The 18,611-nt window shown below is 34.0% G+C and overlaps 1 protein-coding gene across 1 annotated transcript; it reads right to left on the reverse strand.

Moving 5' to 3' along the window:
• Positions 1-2,773: 2,773 nt before the first annotated feature.
• On the reverse strand, positions 2,774-3,624 carry AIMP3 (aaRS-interacting multifunctional protein 3). The gene has a single exon (XM_081767984.1). It carries the CDS (start codon positions 3,305-3,307, stop codon positions 2,792-2,794), a length of 516 nt encoding a protein of 171 aa, XP_081624110.1. The 5' UTR covers positions 3,308-3,624; the 3' UTR covers positions 2,774-2,791.
• Positions 3,625-18,611: the final 14,987 nt, after the last annotated feature.

Below are 18,611 nucleotides of genomic sequence, written 5' to 3' on the forward strand. Positions count from 1 at the left end.
AAAAAAATCAAATAAATTAATTAATTAATACACTGTACTATTACTTGTTCACTTCTAGACTATTACTCGTTCATAAACACTGAAATCTGAATTATGAGTGTGTCTGTTTATTTCTAGAAGTACTGCTTTATGTATTACAGAAACAAATGTGTACGCCCTTCTTATTTATGATTCGTAAATTTTACTTCACTTTTTGCGGTGCGACTTTTCTTTTGGTAAATAAAATTTACAAATCGTCGGTAACAGGAACGTACACATTTTTCCCCCATCATGCATAAAGGAGTACTTCTAAATATAAACAGTCACACTCAAATTCAAATTTATGTTTATCAATGGAAAACTGTAAGTGCGGATAATCTCAAGTAATTTCAATTTATGTCGTTTTTCGGACGATCCTGTTTCCTTCAAATTTTCCAGAATATTTCGAAAATGATCAAATAAGGAACAAATGAAGCCAGAGGACATGTTAATGAAAAAAATTCCTAGAAGAATCGAAATTATGTAAACTCAAATTTCACAGCGTACAGAGGTAAGTACTTGCTACTTATTTATAAAATATGTATTCCACAGCGTGCGGTATCAAAACTGTACACATTATACCGGAAATAAATTTTTCTTTACACCATATCTTCGAAACGAGAGCTTGTTCTTTAGTTCGAACTTTATTACATTCGAATCTTGTAAGGATACGGTGTAAGAAAAAAAATGTTTTCTCCTCTCTTCATAAAATATTTAATTTGCCCGTCATAGATTTTCATTAATATAGACAAAAGAGTTGTCCAAGTACAAAAGCTGTCATATGCTTCATGTGATCTAAATTATTAAGCATTAACCTCAAGAATAAAAGTGTGTGGCAAGTCCAAAGGCCTACTGACTGAGTAGCGTAGGGGGTTAGGACACACACTGTAAGCCGAAGACTAGAATCTGATTCTCGGTTCAATGGCCCTTTTATATATTCAAAATTCAGTGAATTAGTCTGTGCCTGAGGACGGTATAATACGAACAATTCGTAGTTTCTCATGTTAGAACAAGTTCCTTTTCCTTCATTAAGTTTTCGCTTATTACCTTCAGAACAATCTCGAGATCAAGACCAAATAATGACAGTAGTTCCAGAGTAAATTTGCTTTTACGATATAGAATACAGAGAACAATTTTAAACATATAAACATCCCTGAGTTGCCCACCATTTACAATTTTTGCTGCTAAAAATTTCAGAACTTTTTTTATTCGATGCCGTCTTCATCCGAGCACTTAGAACTAGAGGGTTAAGAAATCTGAAATATTACAGAACGATTTGTAATAAATGAAAAGAAAATTTGTAAAATATACCGAAGAAATATGTGAACTCATTTCACAATAGAATTGTAGAAGTAATAGAAATATATCAGGATCTTTCGTCTCATACGTATAAGGTAGAAATACGAAATGTGCTCCTTACCACGTAGTATTCCATGACGAAGAATGATTAAGTGACCTGCTATTCGAATGCAGCCTATAAAATCATCATGGAAGAGCCAAAAGCTGCAGGTTTTTCTTATGCCATATGAAGTGTTTTCCCGTTGTTTATGCATATACTCACCTTCACTCACGCGCCTCCTCCCTATGGACTATGCCGTTTCAGGCCCAACTGCTGCGCCCCTGGTTCTGATTCGCTTATATAGAATTTGTACTTTTCAGTGGCCAGCTAGCACAAGTTGGTTTGTGTTTTATACCATACACCTTGTATTTACACTTACCCTTCCTAAGTTAATCTGCACCAATTATTACTACTCCTCTTTCATAGTAATATGTTTATAATACCACTGAAACATTCCTTTCGTTATTTGTGGATACGACAAGAGTATGCAACACCGAACAGCTGAAAGATACTACTTTTGCACAGAAATACAGTACAGATGCATACTTAGTCACTGGAAAATAAAGAAAGCAGGAAAGTAACAAATATTTGCGAAATGCAATTAGACCTGAAGTAAAGCAATGAAAGAAGAGTAATTGTAGGTAATGTATATTAAAAGAACAATCACTAACTAGGAAAATACCGTTAAAAAAGCGCTTCTAAAAGGAGAAGTTGCATTAATGACTTTAGGAGGGTTGAATATAATTACAGCGTGTGTGTATATGGCACAAAAATTGCAGTGCATAAAATGGTATTAAACCAAGTCAGGGCAGGAGCGCAGCAGGGGGGGGGGGTGCTCGCCTGGCAGTGAGGATGCGTCCGTAGGAAGCCGGTGCGGCAGCTACGATGGATATACAAATAAACGAGGTTACTGGAAAAACACTTCATATGGCATAAAAACACATGGCTTGCGTCTGTCACAGCTTTCTGACACCATGATCATCATTTATGTGCACTGCCTTCACCTAGCATTTCATTTCATTATGTCTTTTGGTTGTATTTAGATGAAAAGGGACGGGACGGGAATGATCCAAAATTCTGTCACATTTCACCGCATTTGGTTCAGATGCAACTCCCCTTTTATTAGTTTCCGCTCTACGTTTCTGCCCCGACGTTAGCTAATACGGCAGTGGGTTCAAAACAGTGTCATATGCTCTATTTCCTGTTTACCTAATATCGTGTCAATACGCGAACTAATATAGCCCAGAATTTAATTTCGTTTTTCTCCCTAATTAACAACCCTACAGTGATGACTATATCTTTTTTGTTACCGTACCCTCTGCGGCAGTTAACCCAATATTAGTACCAAAATTAATAATCTGCCTCTTAATTCAGAGGATCGGTTAGAAACTAGGTCTGAATGAAAATCGTATTAACTCCAATAGGATCACTACTTTATTCATACAACGGCATTCTACTAAAATGTATTATATCATTTTTCTGTCTCAATTCCACCTTTTGTTGTATGAAATTGTACCATCGAGACAAATGCATATACTGTTCTTTCTCTTGGAACGATAGCCCAATAATACCCTTGTACAGTACACAATACAACACTACATCTGCTAGCGTCTCCACAGATCCCACAAAATATGTTCTATCAGCAAGATACGTATTCAGTTCTTTGAAAACACGCTGCCTCGTTAAAGGGCAATCAATGTAGTTTGCATAACAAACTGCATATTCCACCCACTGTTTCACCTGGGCTTCCTCTTCCAAATTATTTCCAAGTAGTTTTTTCTTCGACGATTTCGCCAACTGAGTCACAATGGTTCCAAATCCTTGAACATTCCTGCCGTCGTTCAGTTTTGCTATCGTTACTCTCCCCTTGTCATTACGTGATACATTTTTTAATGGTACTTCCAAAAACTTACTTATCTGATGGACAACTTCTACACTGCACGCAGTCATATTCAATGTTTAACACTTAATTTCAATGTTTAACACTCGCCCCGAACTACACTAGACTTATCAACATGGGACTAGCTACGGGAGTGTGAAAATGGCGTAGTGTGAAAAGGAAAATTTGTTGTGTGTGGTTGATTCGTTTTAGTTCTGCACATGTTTTTTTTTTTTATAGTTCTTTTATTAATTCACTCACTTCAAGACTTAATTAAATATGATTCAAGTGCAATAATAATAATCAAGATTAAAGGAAATAGTGTTAAAAATGCAAACGATACATAAAGATATAAAACCAATCTAGCCTGAACAACAAATGACAATCAATGCATTAATATTAAAACTAACTTCAATTTTATTTTATTAATTCAATTTAATATTACTTTCAATAATGTTAGTAATTCAATCAATAAAATAATGTAATCATGTGAATATTAAAAGTAATCAATGGAAATAATGTAATAAGAAAATTTTTACAATACAAATTTGTGATTAATACAGATGGCGGCGAACTCTTTATTATAATGAGCAAAAAGACTACAATGGAAAATAATTATTCAAAATTAACTTTAATCAATTAATTAATATGGACATTTAAGACCTGTAATCTCTGCTGTCATATTCTTGTTATATATTAATTATATCGATTAAACCATTTAAGCTAAACAATTTAGCACTTGTAGCACACTAGGACGATACATGTCTGGTGCACCTATATTTTCACCAATAAGGTATTGATGAATGAATGAATGGAATGGAACAACACTACGACGAGTCACCTCTTCTTCTTCTCCGAAACAACAGTATATAAAGGTGAACGCCAGATCAGACATACATTTCTACAGACTACAATAAAAAAAAAAAAAATATATACACCTGACACGGAGGATTTATGAAATTAAAACTAAATTGTCCACGTTTTAATCAACGAGTCGTCCGCAAATTACACTATTCTAAGAATCATAAAAACAATAAACATTAGAAACAAGGAATCAAAACTTTTTCTTTGTTCGCAAAAGTTTAACTTCTAGGCTTCATTCCGCAACTGTTGCGCTAATGCTTCGCAAAATTTACGTTTTATTTTGTGATCGATATCACATACTGATTATGACATCAGCGACGAAAATTTTGAATTTTGGAATCATCTATTCTTTACAAATTGTTAGACTCACACTGGTATATGTACGATATTTTTCGGAGGACGGTAAAAGTGTAAAGTTCTTAGTATAAAGTTAGTTGAACTTAACCCGTTGTAGCACGCGCGGATAGAGAAAATTCAGTTTTCTTACAATTGTTAAAGGAGTATGTGCTGTAAAATATACGTGGTGAATTGTCAGAAACATTGCAAAGAAAATATTAACAATTTAATATCGCTTCAAATCAAAATACACATTAAAATAAGATAAATAAATATTGCGGAGTGAGACTCCGCACGCGTGCTATGGAGGGTTAATCAAAACTTTATGATAATGTGCAAAACATCTTTCTTCTAGCTAAAAATTATGTAATCTGAGCAAGCAAATATTTCATTCTGCTAGAATAACATTTAAGAAAACATATATATCATGTGTCAATTAAACAAAACTAACCAAAGTATTAGATATATTAATAGCACTTATATAACAGTTTCGAAATCGCATTCATCAGACACGTTATGGAAGATCAATTCACGAAAAATAAGTATAAACAGAATATGAAAGGCAGTTACACTCACTCTTCCAAAATCAATCAACGTTTTTTCTCCACTTTTTACATCGACCTGTATAAAACATATATATTTTTAATTAGGCGTTTGTTACATGCTTTGCTCAACTATTTGCATACCTGTTCTGTATTTTGCGCACCTCAGCATCTAACAATGTTGACTACAATGTTAGTTCTTCCCCTCTAACTCTCTCCGTTCTATTCTGTACAACGCTCTATTTATTAGCTTATGAATTATAAACTCGTTCGCTTAACCAATCTATCAACACAGGTGCTTCTTAATCAATTGAGCTTCTATCCACTTCTGTATCACACTTCTCTTTTCCCTCTCCAGCCCTTCTATTCTTTCCCAATCTATTTCATGTTGGGAGTGGGTGTGTTGGCCTACCCCACAAATTTCGGGAGGGGCACGTCGGATCATTGTCAATTTAAACAATTTAGTGGGTCACCACATTAACAAGACAGTGGTGGATAGCTGGCGAACCTTCAACGACGAAATGGCTAACCGCCGACAATTCCTGCTAGAGGATCTCCAACAAAATTGCACTTTGTCTGCTATCCACCGCCTTGACTCCGCGAATACCCATCAACTCTCTCTCTCTCTCTCTCTCTCTCTCTCTGAGAAATATATCTACACAACAAAATAAATAAATATATTAAAAAAAAAAACTTCCCGGAGATGACTTCGAACCACCAACCTTACGATCAATAACACTCTGTCTTTACCCACTGGATTGTTGCCACGCTATATCTGTAATGTTTCTCAACCATGTACTTGAAACGTAATAATTAAAAACTTCCTAAGTAAAAATATTCTGTACTTTACGGATTTAAAATCCTTGTAACTTTTATATGTTGTAGATTAACATGTTATGTCTTTCTCTCTTTACCAATACGAAATTTTATTTTTTGACAGATTCAAAATTTAAGGGTGAGCCAAAAATACTTCTCTCAAAATTTAAGAACAGTGTCTCAAGATTCTCATTTTGAATGAAAGACCTTGTATTCATCAATAGGATTATGTTATAATCTATCTTAGAACATTAAAAACAACACTCAAAATTCGCATCTAATGCTAATTCAATTTTTCTGTCAAAATTTAAAATTCCTGCCCAATATCAAGTGTAATTTTTGATAATTTTGTACCTATAAAAGGGAATAAGCAAGGCCAACCAAATTTACTGAAGTATATATACGAATCCTAGAGAACATTTACCAATTTATTTATTTATTTTAAAATTATCAAATGCAAGAAGTGGGCCAATGTACCCGATCCCAAATTTTAAAAGGAAAGCATCAATGTATCCATATCCTATGAAAGAGGGTTGACCCCTATACTCATCTGTAGAAGCATATAATAACTAAAGTTTCATTGAAGAGGAAATAATAGGTCAAAAAATCTTCAAAGTTTGAATTTTTGACAATATTTTACCTATAGAAGCGAACAATAGTACCAATCAAATTTACAAAAATATATATTCAATTCCTAGAAAACATTTACCAATTTTTGTTTTCTTACAATTCCAAAATTTAAGTGGAGTTCTTCAATGGAGTCCTAGGCTATATGAAAAGAGAATTGACCCTATACTCAACATACAATCATATGATGTAGTAAATCTTCGTCAAAGAAGGTAAATTAGATAAATAACCAACCGCATGATGATATGAATATTTTGGCACCTTTTTACCCAAAGAAGAGGATAAACAGGACCTCCCAAATTATCAATGTTATATATTGAAGTAGTAGAATTGAGGCTGGATAGATGGCCGAGTCAGCAAAAAATTATCTTGTTTTCCTAGAATTCGGTGTCATTTCCTGGAATTGGGAGGCAAGTTTCGACAAGCCTTTGGTTGCTATGTTCATAGCCTTTTATGGGTAGTACAGAAGCGCGTGGGAAAATGTTGTTGTGAGAACAGTCTATGGTCTTGGATGCCTTCATCGTCTTGGATGCTCATACTGTTGGACGGATCAGAGTCCTATCAGTTATCATGATCGAAGCTTCCCAATTGATTGATTGATTGATTTTTGTCTTTTCGTTATGAATTTGAACCCCCAAACCCCCTCCACTCTGTCCTGCGAAGAACGTAAGGGAACGTTGTTACTATGCTCATACTCTTGGACGGCGAAGCTTCCCAATTGATTGATTGATTGATTTTTGCTTTTCGTTATGTATTGAATAGCTAAATGCTCTTGGACGGATGAGAGTTCTATTAGTTATCATGATCGAAGCTTCCCAATTGATTGATTGATTTTTGTCTTTTCGTTATGGATTTGAACCCCCCAAACCCCTCCATTCCCTCCTGCGAAGAACGTAAGCGAACGTTGTTACTATGCTCATACTCTTGGGCGGCTACCGGATCTTGATGAGAGTCCTTTCAGTTATCACGTTCGAAGCTTCCCAATTGATTGAATATCAAGTTCGAAGCTTCCCAATTGATTGATTGATTTTCGTCTTTTCGTTATGTATTGAATAGCGAAGAGCATACTTAATATCTTAAAATATTCAATGCTTTCTCATCGAGAATCGAACCTGTACACTAAATATGTTTTCATTTTGAAAGTTCTCTCATTGAAATTGAACGCAAGACCAGTACTTCACGATTTAGAGTTGAATTAATTCTTGCATAAAAAAAAGAATTTCATGTATTGATTTTAGCGTAGCATATGATATGTACATTGTTCGAAGCTCTTCCTTTCGAAGCACTATAATGTTTTCAAGTGTTCAATGCTCTCTTTCTTTCTCCTTTTCGCTCTCTATCATCGAGAATCGAACCCGGACCAAAGTGGTATTAAAACATAAATAACAACCATAAAAATAAATTTAAAAAATACAGCATCACATTATTATTATTATTATTTTGGGAATGAAAGTGAAGCAGACAACTAACCTTGATTGTAGCTTCGCTAACTTATGAAATAAAGACTTTACACAAAATTCTACTTTGGTAGGGAGCTGGGATCGAATTTGGTACTTCATGATTTTAAAGTTGAACTAGTCCTTGCATGAAAAAAATATAGAATTTCACTTCGTTTTCACGACAGAAAGGATCGAATTAATTTCATGTCTTAAAATGTGTAATGTTTTCTCATCGAGGATCGAACCAGCAGGACACGGGAATCAAACGCAAGACCTGAGAATCAAACGCAAGTCCTGTACTTCACGACCATTGAGTTGAATTAATCCTTGCATGAAAAAAAAAGAATTTCACGTATCCCCCCTCAGCCCCCCAGACCCATCTTGTAATGCTAAGAATAGAAGTTCCCAGATTTTCTGCGAAGAAAAAAAAGAATGCTTTATCATCGAGAATCGAACCCAGATCCCAAACGATCGTGGTCTTTCGTAAGTGTATGGTACATGAATAAACAAGATGAAACATGATTTCCTCTTCGTCATCCCTTCTTGCATCATGCATGTGTGCACAGATATTTGTATGCATAGTGTCATTAGTCTCTGTTGATCATCTGCTGAAATAACATGGCTGTGTAAATCATAAGTTACTTTATAATATTGACTTCCATAGATTTCCAACATAATTGAACATAGAAACGTAAGCAAGATTTCATTGAAGTAGACGATTAGAAAAATACGAATAGTGGAAGATTAAGAATGGAACTGCGACAAAATTCTGTATCTGAAAGGATACCACTTCAACAAATGCCAGAATTACCATATAGTGGTGCATATAAATGTTTTGCCCCTCAATATAATCAGTATTGTACAAAGGAATTACGTTTAAGAACATTCGAACACTGGCCTATTTCATCAAAACAATGCCCGGATCAATCAAGTGATGCTGGATTTTTTTTACACGAAGACAAGAGACCAAACTATATGCTTCTATTGTGCTGGAGAATTAAAAGATTGGACTGATAACGATGTTCCATGGATAGAACATGCGAAATGGTTTCCTAATTGTCCATTTCTTTACCTTAAGAAGGGATATGCTTTTATTAAACAAATACAGGAAAAGTGCCCTGTTATACAAGCATTACGTAGTGCTCCGAAATGAAAGCCAAATTAATGTGTATTGTACTAAAAAGTGGAACATTTGAATAAGTGAATCGTGTTGCTAAAGACCTTGTATTTGGATTTAAGTGAAATTTTAACGGAATGGGAAAGAAAACTTGTACATTTGATTCCGCTTGCTTTCAGACTATAAACAAAAAACTCATAGATTCAATTATGACTGATTTATTGGATAGTGTACAAACACAGTCAAGTTTGACGGAAAACGAACTTTAAAGTTGATGAGTGTCAATGAAGTGGACTTCTGTTCATAAAGAAGCAGAAAATACTTTTCATTTATACTGAACAGTGTAGTACTAATTCTAGAGCATTTAATAATAATAATAATAATAATAATATAGTGAAATTGAAATCTTTTATTATTTTCACATAAAATTTGTATTTTGTGAACGATCAATACGATAGGATTTTTAAATTAGTATACTAATGTTGTTGTTATTCCGATACTTCTCTTTTAGGAGTTAAGAAACTTCATTTAGAATGGTTGATCTGAAAAGAAACCGTACGGACGTCTTTTTCTCGATCACAGTACAACGTACGTTTACGATGAAGAACGTTGTGTTTGTAGATTTTTGAATTTATCAGAAAGTCCATACGGTGTGAACCGCGATCGAATCAGGGACTCCAAAATACTGGATGTAAATCCTCTATCACTGAGCCATCATACTCGTCAAACCAAAAAAAAAAACACACAGACACATATGTGAATGTCTGTTTTGCTAGTCTCTTTCTTTTCCCTGTTTGCTAGCACATTGAACTCCATCTTAAATGGTTTAGTTTCAAGAGCAACAGATAAGATAACATTATCAAATGTTTTGATGATTCGTAACAGACTGACCTACAGCCCCCTGCTAAACGAATGATAAAAGGTACAGTACATTTAATTGTATGTTAAATCATATTATGTCTTAAAATGATATATATATATATATATATATATATATATATATATATATATATATGTGTGTGTGTGTGTGTGTGTGTGTGTGTAGTATGTGCTTGGGTGAGCCCATCTGGAACATCGATTCACTTCACCTTTAAGTAATGATGATAGAATAAAAATTGTGGAACGAGAGAAAAAAAGAAATGAAATCTACGAGTTTTATTCCTATAGTTATGACTACTAGACTAGTGGAGGGGGAAAGTGATGATGAGAAATGATGAAGTGAAGAAAGTGGGAGGAAACGGAAGAACTCCCAAGGAAATCCATTCATACGGTGTTTGTCCACTACTAAGTTCACTTTGTCTGGAGCAGAATTTGAACACGGTGCTTCATGCATTACAGATGAACGCTCCGGGAGAACCCAGAGGAAATCCACGTACACGGTGTTTGTTCATTATAAAGTTCATCTGGCGGGAACAGAATATTGAACCTGGGATCCGTTTGATAATATGATGCATACCTGTCTGTCTTTCTGTATGTAAATGAAATCTTTGAACAATAAAGAGTTTTACGTCTCACAATAAAGCCAACAAGGTCTGTCTGTCTTTCTGTCTGTAAATGAAATCTTTGAACAATGAAATGAAATCTTTGAGTTTTACGTCCCACAATAAAGTCAACAAGGTTAATGGGAAATCTTTAAGTTTTACCCACTGGAATGAAAGATTAAACTATATTACTCATGCAATGAATGTTTGACATCCCATAAACATTTGTCCCTATACTTGTGAAATATAAATGTAAATATATCTAAGTGTATATCTTTCTGTCTGTATATCTGTATGATGAGCATAATCGTGGTACGTTAAACTGAAATATTTTCTTACGTTTCGAACGTAAGAAATATGTGAAATTTGTGTGTGTGTGTGTGTGTGTGGCTTCGTGATAAAGCAACGAAACAGTAAACGTCGTCATAGCCGCATACATAACAGCACAAGCAAGATTAGAATTGTACAAGTATTTAGATCAACTGCAAGAAAGAGTATTGTATTTTGATACAGATTCAGTCATTTATACGCAAAAACCTGGTGAAACTACAATCCTAACTGGTGACTTTTTAGGCGATTTAACAATAGTGTAGTAGAGCATTGTTCCGCAATCCCAGTGCATGCGGTCCCTAGTTCGATCTCCGATCAAGTAAGCTTATAATTTTTTATTACTAATTGCCGCTCACTGTGGTCGACTTCCAAACATAGTGTCCGTGAGTTTTCATGGTCTACTCATACATTCTCATTCTACTAAGTATTCGTTCATTCATTCATTTGTCTTAATCATTCGTCTTCCTCAACATAATGAGCATAATCATAGTACGTTAAACTGAAATATTTTCTTACGTTTCGAACGTAAGAAATATGTGAAAGTTTGTGTGCGGTTCAGTGATAAAGCAATGACTTATTCTTTCAGATGAATACTTAGTATAGTAGAGCATTGTTCCGCAATCCAGTGCATGCGGTCCCTAGTTCGATCTCCGATCAAATAAGCTTATAATTTTTTATTACTAATTGTCGTGCACTGTGACAAAGTGCATGCAGCCCCTCCTAGTTTCATCTCCGAACATCGTGTCCGTGAGTTTTCATGATCTACTCATACATTCTCATTCTACTAAGTATTCATTTATTCATTTGTCTTAATCATCCAACTCCCGCAGCATAATGGGCATAGTCGTGGTACGTTAAACTGATTTGAACGTACCTCTAAATTGAGTTTTCGTATTTGCTATGGAATAAGAACATCATATTGTGTTAAGTAACAGTTTTCGCAATCATTGAGACATCATGCCCTTCGTAAGAGAGAGAGAGAAAGAGAGAGAGAGAGAGAGAGAGAGAGAGAGAGAGAGATGAAATATTTTTAGTTTAACGTTCCGCCTAACAGATTTTCTTCGTATTTCCACTCTTCAGTGAAAATCAACGTTGCCATTTTCTTTTAACATAACATGTTTTTTTGAAGGTACATTAGTGACAATACTACGCGTCTCGGATGTTTCTGTTTCATTTCGAATTTGAAAAAATGTACTTGTCGATTTGCGACTTATGTCTTTTCGTACCGAAAAGTTTCTCCATTCGTTGGCAAATAAATCTAAAAGTAATAATTTTTTCTTCACGAACTATGAGAATTGTCTGAAACAAAGAGAGAGATGTGTTTATGCCCTTATTATTATTATACTGAACACCTAACATTACCATCATCATTATCATCATCAGCCTTGAAGAAACATGAATCTAACAAATTCCGAATTCGTTATCTTTCTTTTTTTAGAGTAATTAACTGAAAGTGTGATGATTGCCAAATCTGAGGCACGGATCGCTATTAAGTTTCAACAGGATGCATACCAAGAAGCTTCAGCATTTGAAAAACGAAGTACTGATTGTAAATCCTTTACCACTGAGCCACCATACTCCTCAAACCTAAAATGTAATAGATTTGTACATCATGTAAAGACCCCCCGGACCCCCACAAATATGCCCTTTCTCGGTAAAAGGACATATGATTAAGACAAATGAATGACGAAAAAATAATAGTTGGTAGAATGACAATGTGAATAAACGTTATATCACTGAGTCATCATGCATCCTGAAATCCATTGAATTTATGAGTAGAAGAACAATACACGTACTAGAAAGAAAAGATACATGTTCTTCTAACCTGACATAATTGCTTTAGAAAAATAACAAACATAAAAATAAAAAATACAGGAATGAACAAAGTAGAAGTAAACAGGAGAACTAATGCTTACAGTTTTTTGTTTACCACAATTACCTATTAACATGAACTCGGATTGAGACAGGAGCCACAAGCACCAGAAGTATTCACTCTACCCATGCCCTTATCCACAGGGATGACGAGCGCACCTAAAATTATCATGGTAGGCTTGCAAATGAACTAAAATATGATTGAATTCGGTCTTTCCTAACTTCTACTGCCCATCTCCCTACATTTGGGGCTGACTGTTGCCAATCTATCATTGGGACTCAACCATTGATCCATCATGACCATTAAAAATTAAATTGTGATTACTCATCATCTTTTACAAAAAGCTACGAATACCGTCAGTGAACTTTCCAATGTGATAATACCAAGGAGACAGGAGGCTAATGAGGTAATGCTTAAAATTACTAATATTTGACGAACATGGGGCCAATGATTAGCAACCAAAAATTGGCATGTTCATGCTCCCTTTTAGAAAATTTTGTTCCAACTGGACCTGATTCAAAACGTTAGTGGTTACATAAGATAGTATTTGCAAAGATGTGATGTACACAAGAGTAACATGTAATCGTTTCTTAGAAAATTAATTACTTTTCAAAACGAATGTCTAACATTAAAAATGAATCGAATGACTTCATTAAAAGATTGAAATCTATTGTACACGTTCACCATCATCATCTTTAAACATCGCAAGTTTACTTTTAAAAAAGAATGAACTACATACGTGTGAAGATAAATATTAAACCAAGACATTCATCAACAAAACTGAGAAGTGTTAACGTGATGTTCTGACGTAATGCTGAACAGCAAAAGATAGCATATATCTAAAGAAAGAAACACTGACCTATCCTATATACAGAAGGAGTAGCAATGTAATATTCTGCGATATAATACATGATGCATTTTTATATAACTCTGAACATGTCGACATGAGATCCGCAATTTGAATTACTAACGAAAAAAGGTTGCATCACGTAATGGCCAATAAGTTTTGATCTATATTTGTTGGAGATACAGTAGCATCATTATTACGTATAGTCATATAATCTTCCTGTACACACGAAAAAGAAAGTATTCTTCAGTTGACAAATTTTCTTTTTCGCATTAATTCGTGAACAAATGAATTAATCTGTTTTCACGTTATCTTTGGAATAGTTATAATTTGATAACTTGTCAAGTCGGTACTGTGATAGGAAAAGAAATTTTCTCAACTGGCTGTATGGGCGCTAAATGATTATCCGCGAAGATGTATTGCTTTTTAAGACAAATAAGAAAAGGTAATTCAGATGACGAATTACAATAGTCTTGTGTTACGTTTTTTGAACAAATCTGAGAAAGTGGTTAGATCTAGTAATGTAGTATTCTGTGATATAATACATGATGCATTTTTACATAGCTCTGCACATGTTGACATCAGGTCCACAATTTGAATTACACTATTAAAGATGTACCTAGACTTATATTCGGTTAATCGAATCTGTAACTGTAACTGACCACTTACACTTCGAAAAATTGCACAAATCTGAAATTTTCAGATGAACCCTTATTGCGAAAAAAAGTTGCATCACGTAATGGTCAACAAGTTTTGATAAGTGATGACACTACGGATAAAAAAATATCTATATCCTTCTAACTCTAGCAATTCCCCAAAGTCACTGCTAACAGGTGTAATATAAATCAAAAATCATCGCTGATAATGGGCTTGCGTGTACAAATTTCTAATTTCGATATCGTTTTTTCTAAAATATATTGGATCTTGGATCAAGTTATCGCAAACTTTTTTTTGAACGTACCTATGTTTTTGTATCATCTCGAATTTGAAAATGTACTTATCGAATTGAGACTTGCCTCTTTTTGTATCGAGAAGTTTCTCTCGTTTTGTTGGCAATACTAGTTACCCTAGGAATAGTATTTTGAGGTTTCAGCTTTAGATCTTCATAATAAATCTTTTAATCCCCCTTCATTTGTACATTTTGTTTCTACTTTTATATCTCTGTAGTTATTAGATAAAACATAAAATGTGAATGTGATTTAAAAACAAAGATAGAGTAGGAATGTTGAAAGAAGCATTTAAATAAGAAATAACCTATCTTGTGAATCTTTGAATAAGAAGTTAGAAACATAAACTCTACTCACGCACACACGATGTTTGTACACCACAAAGTTCACTTCATGGGAACTGTGATTAAAATCGAACCCGTACACATCATTTGAGGTACAATTCATGTTCATTCTTGTTCTTTGTTTACTGTAATGAAAAGGTATGTTCTAGGTCAGATCACCAAATTCCTTAATATTCCGAATTTTCTGTAAATTTTGTCTAATGTGGACATCTTGCTCATCAAAAACTTGGGCGAACTAGTATTGCTCATAAGTCTCGGATGTGTGTGAATTAGTAATGCTCATAAATCTCGGATGTTTCTGTATTGTCTTGAGTTTGAAAATACATCGTGTTCGTGCAATTGCTATATCAATTTAAAGCTTTTATATATGCCACATGTGACATTAAAACAGTGTCTGAGGACTAAAACTTCAGTGAACTAGTATTGTCTATGAGTCTCGGATGTTTCTGTTTCATTTTGAATTTGAAAAAATGTACTTGTCGATTTGCGACTTATCTCTTTTTCGTACCGAAAAGTTTCTCGATTCGTGTCATATTTTGTCAGACAGTGAAGATAGGAACAAAGGAATCACTGGATGGATTATTTTACAGAGAGGAATTACAACCTGTGACGTTATCAAAGATCTAGATATTCTATGCTTGGTCGTCCTTCTACCTTTCTCTCTATCAACACGGATTTAATAAAAAAAGTCGTGAGAAACACTAAAAGTATTTCACATTATTGCTTATATTTCTCATGGCTTTCCTTTTCCAGTCTAATAAGACCACGGTTCCAAAACGACTTAAAATGAACTGAAGGAGCGAGCCATTTATGAAACTCAACTCGACTCGAAACTCGACCTGAAAACAGTAACTCGACTCGAAACTCAACTCGAGAAAATTACATTTGACTCGACTCACGCCTATCCCTAAGATTTACGCATGTAACCTACGATTTTACGTACGCTACATAGTTTTTTCTTTGTGGCATCAAGTCTGTATATAATTGATTCATATTGAGCCTCAAAGTCTTTCAAAATCCTCAACTTCAGTCCATATAATGGAAATTTAATCCATTTTGAGAAATGATGGATAATGTTGCGTGTTGTGTGTCATCTTCTTTTTTGTCCATTGACTTATAGAGGATTTATTTTTCTTTCTTCTTTGAAATGAACTGAAATGTTAATAATTTATTCTACTAATATCTTAAAATATTCCTTACTTAATAAAAACTAAATTTTGGTAGATCTACATCAGTTGTCTGAAAAGCATTGTCCTTTGAAGTTCAAAATTTGAGAATACACTTGTGATTTGAAAATAACGCAATGAAACTTCAAATACAAATGATCTGCCATTTTTCCGGTAACAGAATTAACCTGTAACTGTAGAACAAGTATTTCAAACTTGTGAGTTGCATGTGGCCCTTGAATCATTTCTTTGAGACCCTCGGTTCACCTTCAGAAAACAAGAAAGAAGTACTCGTATATATATACAATGGCCCAAAAGTAGATATACAGCCCCGCACTGATCAGCTCATGGAATTTTCATTTACTTATTGCAACCCATACATACAGTATATTGGCTTAGTTTCTTCATTATTTGCTCTTAATTCCTTTTTACTTATGCCTAAACTCGGAATAGACCGGAGCATATAAATTCATTATCTTAATAAATTAAAATGTCATACTTGATCAATGCAGGTATGTATACCTACTTTGGGTCACGTTGTGATACGTTCAAAGAAAGTTCACATAGACAATGTTCTTAAATCAACTTCATATGGCTTAAACCAGCGACAATTTGCTGTTTTCTTAGAAGATTTTGAATAAATATTCTAGGTTTCCCTATCGCAGAGAAGTGTGCTGGGTATCCTGTGCTCCACGGGTCTGAAAAGTTCCTAGAACTTGAGAGATGAAATTAGCAATTTTCTTCAAATCAAAGAACAAAGCACAAACTTACTAACAGATTCTTTGTGGTTACAATATGTTTCTTTCATGGCAGATGATATTACGAAATATTTGTCACATTTAATTTGAAACTTTAAGGAAAAAACATAATTACTGCAAACATTACGTAAATAAAACGTTAGAACACAAGTTGCAGCTCTGAGGGAAACTGCTACAAAACGAAGGATTGATACATTTACCAATTTGTGTTAAGTATGGAACAAGTACAAGGCACTTGCTTTGTACAGGATGCATACCAAGAAGCTTCAGCATTGGAAAAATGAATTCAAAGAAAGATTCCGCAATATCAAAGATTAGCTCTCCCTGTATTCTGCTTCTTTCTGAACTGACATTAAGGAATGAGCAACTCTCAGTCCTTTCGCGTGGGAGGTGCGGGTTCGATTCCCGTCGGGAGCTTATGTGATTCGGATTCCACGTTAATCAGTAGAGCCACGTCTCATATAGCCTCACTGCCAAACGGGACGTTAAACTCAAAATCAACTGATATATGCCACATGCAACATTAAAACAATGTCCGAGAACTAAAACTTGAGTGAACTAGTATTGTCTATGAGACTCGGATGTTTCTGTTTCATTTCGAATTTGAAAAAAATGTACTTGTCGATTTATATCAAACGAATCTACTCCCCAAATTAATAATAATAATAATAATAATAATAATAATAATCGAACGGTGAATTTAGTACATAACTTTTCACAAAATTAAGATTTCCTGCTCGAAGTGATTCTACCTAAGGAACGTCTGAGATGATTTTTCGTTTCTTTTACTTTTATTAAAATGTAAAACTTCCAAACAAATGTACAAGATTAAATCTAAACCTAATAGCTCTCTCTCTCTCTCTCTCTCTCTCTCTCTTTCTCTCTTCAATTAGTTTTTTATTGGTGAATGAATTCAAATAAGATTTTTAATACAACGTAAAATATTAGTGAACTAATGAATGATACATAATCGGAAATGTATAAAATATATCACTTTCACTAAAATCACTACACTGAAAAAAATATTTTTTTCTTTTCATAATAATGAATTCAAATACGATTTTTGCATACAACGTAAAATATTACTCACTAATGAATGATACATTTTTCAGAAATGTATAAAATATATCACTTTAATAAAATCACTAGACTGAAACATATGTTTTCTTTCTTTGCGTGTTTCATTTCACTACTGATATAGTAAACTTGATAATGTATATAATTTTCAGACAGTTAGATATCCTCTTGTCACTCAATTTACGTCATAAAAATATATATCACTTTTCACTAAAACCACTACACTGAAAAATATTTTTTTCTTCTTTTTTTTATTAACACATATCCATCTCATCGATGTCATCCACAGGTTGAGTATCAGTTTCCCTCCACCATGATTGTGTTTGAATTGTGTCAAATAATTCATCCCTGATTGCTTCTATAATTTTTTGTTTACATAATACTTTCATTTCCAATTTTAATCTTTCATCATCAATGTTTATATCACCGACCTTCTTCAAAGCCGGAGATACATTCGGAAAACCATTGTTCATTTCACTAATAATATTTTGTTCATTTACACACGTATGAATTGCATCAAGTCCAGTACATGCAAGACATTGCGATTCTACATGATTGCGAATAGTCACTGTACACAATTGAAAATATTCACGTACCACCTCAATGCAAAGTTTACTTTTTTTTACAGCATGCTCAATACATGTTAATATTTCCAAAAAATGAAACCATTCGCTTGAATTTAAGTATACACTGTTTCGAGGAGCATGAAGTGTACCTTTTTTCTCTATTATAACTATTTTCTCACCCATCAAGTTTCGCAACAGCAGTTCATTATTTCGTCCAAGAGAATTTATAGATGTACTTTCAACTT

Source organism: Thermobia domestica, chromosome 8 (genome assembly GCF_964235325.1).
Source record: "Thermobia domestica chromosome 8, izTheDome1.hap1.1, whole genome shotgun sequence".
Lineage (NCBI taxonomy): Eukaryota > Metazoa > Arthropoda > Insecta > Zygentoma > Lepismatidae > Thermobia > Thermobia domestica.

What these genes read in the sequence shown, in the direction of transcription:
- AIMP3 (XM_081767984.1), bottom strand. Translation starts at nt 3,307, where the DNA reads ATGACTGCGTGCAGTGTAGAAGTTGTCCATCAGATAAGTAAGTTTTTG.